This window comes from Neodiprion fabricii, chromosome 2 (assembly GCF_021155785.1).
Source record: "Neodiprion fabricii isolate iyNeoFabr1 chromosome 2, iyNeoFabr1.1, whole genome shotgun sequence".
NCBI classification, from domain to species: Eukaryota; Metazoa; Arthropoda; class Insecta; order Hymenoptera; family Diprionidae; genus Neodiprion; species Neodiprion fabricii.
This window is the reverse complement of record NC_060240.1, coordinates 17,015,029-17,023,391: the sequence shown is the minus strand read 5'-3', so window position 1 is coordinate 17,023,391 and position 8,363 is coordinate 17,015,029. Positions and strand designations below refer to the sequence as shown.

The 8,363-nt window shown below is 38.1% G+C and overlaps 1 protein-coding gene across 1 annotated transcript; it reads right to left on the bottom strand.

The window, feature by feature from the left end:
- Positions 1-3,893: 3,893 nt before the first annotated feature.
- On the bottom strand, positions 3,894-5,758 carry LOC124176771 (isocitrate dehydrogenase [NAD] subunit gamma, mitochondrial). Its single transcript, XM_046558444.1, has one exon. The coding sequence runs from the start codon at positions 5,540-5,542 to the stop codon at positions 4,382-4,384; it is 1,161 nt and encodes a 386-aa protein (XP_046414400.1). The 5' UTR covers positions 5,543-5,758; the 3' UTR covers positions 3,894-4,381.
- Between the last annotated feature and the right edge of the window lie 2,605 nt (positions 5,759-8,363).

The window sequence follows — 8,363 nt, the reverse complement described above, 5'->3', positions numbered from 1 at the left end:
AGGCTGTTTATAAAAGACCTGGCATGACGATCATAATCCAAATAACTCTACGAACCATGATGGTAAAACAGTTAAATCCTGGGGGATGAAGATGATTCTTTCATCATCAGGGACTGTAGAGTTACTTGGATTATAATCGTCACGCCAAAGTTAGGTCTTTTATAATCAACCTCTCCAAAGTTCAGTAAATTTTAACAGGCACCATCGAAATATAGGTAAGTAGATGGCTGCTTTAACTAAATGTAACGAGAAGATAGTCACGGAACGTTTTTCATATATTGGGCCCACGAAGTAGTAATTGGGCCAAATCTGTAAATGTTATACATTCTAAATGCTGAAAGCCCAACAAAGCAAGAAAAATGCTAGGATCGAAAGTTTAAGAATCGCGTACTCACGCTAAGATGCAGCGGAATAGAAATGTTATTCCAGTAGTATTTTCTCAATAAAATTCTCCTACGTCTTCAATACATTACCTGAATAATTTTAATATTAAGATGTAAAAGCATCTATATCGATACGTTAATTAGTATTATTCATTCAGGCAGAAAATAGATTTAAAAGAGCGAACGCGGGCAAATTTATAAAAGTTTCTGCGTAAAGCTCCTACTCATAACATGTATAAAACAAAGCATATAAATAATGATAACGTATGTAATATAAACGTTGTAAAATGATGTAATTTATGATTAGATACTATTACTAGTACCAATTATAAGTATTCCATATGTAATAAAAATGACGACGACTTCGAATGCGATCGCCGAAGTCAAAACATGATCCAGATACCGGGTTAGGTATGTTGCCCAATGAGAAGTTTTGATTAATTAGGCGTTTTACTATTCTTCTTCTCAGATGTGGATTAATAATCCGGACTTTGAACCATCAATGAAATTTCTAACCCAATTTATTGCTTTTCGTCAGCATTCATTAGTAGATCCGTGCTTGCGCATGCCGTAAATATAGACTACGACGTATGCATACCTATAATCTATATATCTATGTATATGGTACGTACCCAGTCCGAAATCGTACATTTAGCGAATCTCACAGCAATCTTTGTACGAGGCGCCAAGCGTTCAAATCATTTTGTACCAAGATCGAATTACCCAACTCAACACAGCTATTTCTGCACACCACGCATGATGTACGAAATTGTTGTACCAAGCTGTAAATTACGAAGGTTAGCATGACTTGCTGAAAGAATTTTTGAACAAAGCCCGAAACATATGGTGCTTGATTATCCGCATTGAATTCAGCAATAAATATATAAACACCAGCTGCTAGAACTTATCGTAACGACGTTTGTAAATAAAAAACAGTTTGATACTTGAAAAAAGGTTTAAACACTTCGTTTTACGTTAACAATAGGGGCTTCGTGTACCAACCCCCCTCCCCCAGGCGCTGGGACCTCGGTGCTTTGCATTTCACTCTTTTCTGAGTAAATATTGCGGTTTAGAATATGCTGCATGTTGAATAAATAGATGATCTCGACATCGATAACTTTTATCTAATCCTCCGTTTAAAATATATCGATGTCATGTCCGCGGTGAACTTGTAACAGGATGTGGACAGTTTATAAAAGACAATTCCCGTCCGATTACAGCTTTATCAGGTATTGGTCCATTTTCCAAATTACGACTAACTTGTCCAGATTTCGTGTAATACCCCTCATAAGTTCGTTGAAGCTCGGGCTAATTAAATTTTGTCAATAATCTAATTCTGGTTCTCGAGTAATGTTGTGACTCGACACAAGGAGGACGAAATAGTGTCACGTATATAAGTACCAATTGACCTTGTAATTAAACTATAATCCCATTGGTATGAAAATCGGAAAGTGATTCCGCAATTTCCTATTACGGGCAGAAATTATTTCGGCAACATGTTGAAAATCGAATCAGAATCGATCTGCACAAGCTGGAATACAAAAACTTCTGAATGGGCAGTTAGTTATATTGCTGCAGTGTATCGTGCTCACACAACACTGCATTGCTGCAATGTAAGTTGCATATCTATAAGCGTAATTCATCGATCTACGTAACGTAGGGCCAATAAAAAATCGCAAGCATGGTCCACTAGACGAAGTATACGTTAGCAAACAGAAGTCGAATAAAAACGTTATTGTCGTACTAAAAGCGACCCATGATTTATGTGAATTTTATGAGTAAAACCCGACGTCTGATTTCATTCTCCCCACGAGATTTCACCGACATCTAATTAGCTTACCTAAACTAACTTAAAGGTAATATTAAGCGTCAATGGCAAATCGGTACACGTACGGGATGTATGTATGTCACTTGTGACAAAAGCAAAACTATAATATAGTGTCATGGTAGTCATAAGCCACGTGCTGCACCCGTTTGAACGTAATCAGTACAGTACGTTTCCACAGAGTCGACAATCTAATTTCACGAAAAATTTCTACAAGCTATTTGTTTCATGATTTACAGTAATTCTGTTCTGCAGGTAAATGTCCAAGTTTATCGATGAAAGATTTCTTTTTTTTATACAGATGCAATTCACAGATTAAAAGAATGGGCTTCATAGTTTTATTAGGATGTTACTGTTCCACGTGAACCCAACCAACGTCTGACCCTCATCAATTTGATTTTTTTCATAATTTTTTCTATAATAGTCCCAACTCTGAAGTAGTACCCTGAAGTTTTTCAGATTTTTTATTCAACTGATGAGTTATTTGTAAATATTACGAATAACTTTAAGAAAATTTTTTTGTTAAATTCTCAAAAAATTTTAAAAAACTGTGGTCTCTTTTCCAAATATTTCAAAACCGGGCCCATGATGGGCCGATTTGTTTTACGATGTTTCTTTTAGGATTTTTAATTTTTTTGATTAACTGAAACATTGTTTAAACAGCTGAAAAATTCCAGGAGTCTCGAAATTTCTATTTTTCACTCAAAACATTTCTACAGCGGTTTCATTACGAAGTTGATAAAAGAAAGTTTCATGTGCCAAAGAAATAGACAAAAATCGCTGCATAATGGAACTGGTCTAGAAATGTTCGAAGTGAAAAGTAGAAGTTTTGAGAATTTTTCGGGAATTTTCAGACCGTACAATCAATGTTTTAGCTGACTAAAAAAATTGAAAGTGCTGAAGAAAAATGGAATAAAAATCGGCCTAACATGGGTCCGGTCTTGAAATGTTTGGAATAAAAAATACAGCTTCTGAAATATTTGAGAATTTTAAAAAAGATCCTTTTCGTGCTCAACTTAAATGTTTATAAATAATTAAGCAGTTGAATAAAAAAATTGAAAAAATTCAGGACACTGTTTCAGAGTCGGTCCAATTGCAGAATATTTGTTCAACAAAATCAAAAATGGCAAAGATCAGACACGTTGGTCGAGTTACTTACAGCCAATAAAAAAAAAAAAACAATTCTATTTTACAATTTTCGAAACTAAATTCAGTTTAACGATTACTTACAAGTACTGCTGTAGCCAACGACGTCATGGTACATTTTTTTAAATGGTTATTGGATTATTGATGAGTAAAGAAATCTTTTCTCAGCAGATTTTCTATTCACCGCTTTGCATAATTCAGGAATTGGATGCATCAGTTGCATACAACAATAGTATTGCGTTTCTTTTATTATGAGACGTACACTTTGACTAACATCGTAATTTATTTTCATACCGCCACTTTCTGAAAACAGTAAAGTAATCGCCAGATAATAAGATTTGTGAAAAATCAGTGGCACGCTCTGATTGTATCCAATCCTTGATTACAACAAAGTAAGCAACTCTGAATGATTTATGAATTGTATTACATCAATCAAACTTGATAATGTTTATGAAGTGTGTGTGTGTGTGTGTGTGTTTATTCATTCGTAACATGCAACAAACGAGAAAGATGAATAGTATACACCTAAAAGAATAATCTCAAATAATACGAGTGGGTTTATTCAATTACAATACTAACGGGTAAATGTTTTTGGTTTCAACTTGAGGGATGAAATTATTCTGTACACACCTAAAGAGCAAGTGACTTTTACAATATTTTTGATAATAATCCTCTCACATCGTAACAGTCATGATATATGAAGTTGAAGCTGGTAGCTGGGCTTAACAGCCAAACGTGTAAAACTTTCTGTAAGTAGAAAAATGCCGTACAGGTTTATTCTCATAATTCTATAAAAGTATTGGGGGTTCAAGGTATTAAAAAAAAATTTAGATTTTCGGATTTCACTACCTTATTCGAGTGAACATTAGAACGTTTGACTGCTAATTCTGGCAGCTAGCTTCAGCCTTGTTCGTGATATTGAAGAGGTATGTCTATGATTATTATAAATTATCAAAGCTGAATATACAATACTACATAACATCGTACAATTACATTCTGAAAGTCGGTAGATACAACGATAAAGGCTCTAATGCACCCCTTGTTTAATGTTTTTTAAAACTGTCTCAACAACTTCAGAACTCGTTGCAGTGCCTCCAAGATCACGAGTGTGAACCCCCTGGTTTATCGTCTTATTTATAGCGGATTGTATGACATGTGCATGTTGCCTGTGACCCAAATGCCTAAGCATGTCAACGGCGGCGTTGAGCATAGCGATTGGATTGGCAACGTTCTGTCCGGCGATGGAACTTCCAGTGTTTCGCGTACCAGGTTCAAAGATGGCATACTGATCCCCGTAATTTTTACCGGCCAACAGGCCAGCGCCACCAAGCAATCCGCATACAACATTAGAGACAATGCTACCGTACAGATTGGTTGTGAGAATAATATCGAATTGGTGGGGATTAGACACAAGCTGCATGCAAGTGTTGTCAATGATCATATCGTTGTGTTGTATTTCCGGGTAATTTTTGGCCATCTGTCTAGCGGTCTCTAGAAACAATCCATCTGACAGCTTCATTATGTTAGCTTTGTGAACTGTCGTGACTTTCTTCCTGCCATGTCGTCTGGCATACTCGAAGGCATACTTGGCAACACGCTCAGAATTGGATTTTGTTATTACTTTCATGCTCTCGACCACGCCAAGCACGCTCTCGTGCTCCAGCATTGCGTACTCGCCCTCAGTGTTCTGTCTGACAATGACAATGTCCATGTCTTTCTGACGGGACGACACGCCTTCGTACGATACGCAGTGGAGCACGTTTATGTAGAGATCGAGCTCGTTCCTCATGGCGACATTGCGAGAAGGAACGCCTGCCTCCATTATCCGCGTCTCGATGTTTCCTTTGAGGGCGACACCGTTACGCCTTATCGTCGTGATCGCGTAATCAAGATCATCGTTATTGTCGGACATCGGGTCGATATCGACGTGCTCAAAATCGACTGGAACACCTGCGTATCGAAATACTTCCTTTACATAACCCATCAATTCTGGGCCGATACCGGCACCTGGAAGCAGCGTAACGGTGTGCCTTCCACCGTAGTGAGCTTTCGGTATGTTTGGTACCTTTCGAACGGTCGGGGTTTTGTGCTGAATGTCAAACATCGACATTGTGCTCGCTCCCCGGTGAAGCTGCAGTAGCAGAAGCTGCGGCGTTCGAACATATTTGGACACGTATCGAGCGGCCATATTGATGAGAGAGAGAAATTATTCTCACTTTAATTAGGATCCGAAGTGTTAACAAACTACTTCGGGGATTCTATTAGTAGGCACTAACGCGTACACCACACATACTGGTTTTCAATTTCTATTTATACACCTGGCCAGAGCAACCGAGCCAACCTCTTTTCATTCTGTCCGAATACCCAGATACGAAACTCGATAACAACAATGAACCTCTGCAGGGTTAGCTAAGGAAATATTAAGGCCGTGTTCGTAAATTGACTGACAGTACTGAAAATTCCCTAGGACAGAGTCAGAGGTATTCACGAACTTGGAAGCGCAAAAGAAATGAAAGATTGCTGACAGTACTGTCAGTCAATTTTCGAACACGGCCTAAGGGTGCTATTTCATGAGCAGTAAAAAGTAACAGTGGTTTAGTAAGTTACTAGTTTTCACTAGCATCAGTCTGGTAATTTTACGGAGCAGCGCGCTGCTCATGAAATAAGGTCTTGTGATCTTGTAGCTTGTCGCTCGAGAAACTGAACTGTGAGTAGCAGAAACTTGCACCGGAAGTGATAGGGGAAAACTGCTGTTGCTGCTGCCTTTTACTGCTCATGAAATAGCACCCTAAGACTACTAGCCTCGTGAAATTTGGCCCGTCAACAATGGAGGCTGAAGTATTTGGGGGGATAATGCAGTATTTTGCAATGCCTTAGAGCATATACTACTTGAGGTAGCTACAAAGGTTGTACGATTTAACTGGCTTAACCGGCCAAGACGGTTAACCTGGGTAATTATCCGATGGTTTAACTGGTTAACTAGCCAAGACGGCAAACCCGGTTAATTAGCTGATGGTTTAACCGGTTAAACAGCTAAACAGTTAGTAATTGAACGTTTAACCGGTTATTGGTTAAAACAGTCCAAAATTAGTTGAATCAAAAAAAAAGGAGAAAAAAGGAATTGATTAAGTTTTTTATGTGTTAAATGTATTAATCAAATGATTGTTCGATAATGATTGTATTATGTATTTAATACACATTATTGTAATAATATTATTCAATATAATAATTTCGTTGGAATACGGATATTTTTATAGGAAAATATTTCTTCTACTCAATCAAATTACGATTTTAGCACAGAAAGATTTAAATATTTGCATTTTCTAGTAATAGCGAATTTTGTGCAATTTTTTTCGTGCAATAAAATGAGTCAACTTTTACATGCGGTGTTCGGTCTCCTTAGTATTACTTCGTGAATATAAATCTACTTCGCTCCATCGTTGCGTGAAATTTTGCTACATGGGACGGCAGGGTTTTTCAGTAACATATGCTTCAAGCCTAAAACCATTGACATTGATGCCTGAAATGGTCTCGGGAGTTCATTAGATTTCCTCTGCGATCCGTTACGACATTGCGGATACTGGCGATCCAGCCTTACATGGGACAGCACCATTAGTCTGTTCTCCCAGAAAAGCATCTCTAGGAGTTTCCTTATTAACTATAATAATATCGAATAATAATTTTGAATAGGTGCACTTGTAATATAGTGATATTGAGATTCTGTAAGAGGATCTCGCGATTCTTAATTTCCACTGGTTGCACTGAGTGCGCACTGGCTCGAACAAGGGGCACTCGTTCCGTACATGCGTCGCCCGGCATCGGGGCGAACCTTCTGTGTGGAATACGCCGTAAAACGTATAGAGGCAGACTAGATCATAATTTCTCCTAAATCAGAAATAATGTGACGTTACTTGAGCGACTACGCGACTGTCAGTTTTTCAAGCAAGTGATAAAGAAGCCAATTGAACAAACGCAACGGTAATTTTTTGTTTGCAAATAAATGTCACAAATGTTAGGCACGAACATACAAGGCTAAAAAAATTGACAATTCCACTGAAAAGATAAAAATTAATAAGCAGCAAGTCAAGTTATCCCAATCTCCTGAAATATACCCAGAAGTTAACGTCTAAAAGCTGAAAAAATGTGTATCCACACTTTGATATCGGACATGCTGTGGATTAATCCTATGAAATTTAAAATTTTGGGAATCTCTCCTCTGTCTTTCGGCTCCAGCAATTCATCATCACTGCTAGACGAAGATGAAATTAGATCTAATAAAAGAGTTGCTGTCGCAGCATCTATTTCGACTCTTTCACGATCGGCAGCCATAATTGCACTGCTTTGAAACCGACTCCCGATTTCAGGGCAATATTTTACGCACTCAGTGCTAAATTCACGCACCCAAGCTGCCAATGGAACACGCTGGAAATACGAGTCTACCACTAGTGCGCTCTCAGTTCACATTCAGGCCGTGTTCGTAAATTGACTGACAGTACTGAAAATTCCCTTGGACAGAGTCAGAGCTATCCACGAAATTGGAAGCGCAAAAGAGATGAAAGATTGCTGACAGTACTATCAGTCAATTTTCGAACACGGCCTCAGTGCAACCAGTGGAAAACGCTATAAGAATAATGTATTGTAGTAATGAAGGGAAAATATTGGTAGCGGGCCAGTCGGATCTTAGAACCGATGCACTGTGTCTTTCTTGCTCTGCATCGTGATTAGACGAGCGCTCTCCTCGCTCGATGAGCCATCCAATCATGGTGCAGAACAAAAGAAACAACGTATATCAGTTTTGCTTTCAGCCAGTCACGCATGTGAGTACACGCACGCTCTACACCGTGAATAGCATATCCTAGCTAACAGTTGCCTCTGTCTCACGAGCACAGGAATTTGGGTATTCACTTTTTTGAAATTAACTAAAGATTATTCTAAAATTGGAATTCTTTACACAAAAATTAATTACCACTCATGTTACTAATAAAATTCGCGTATTCATCTGACAAACC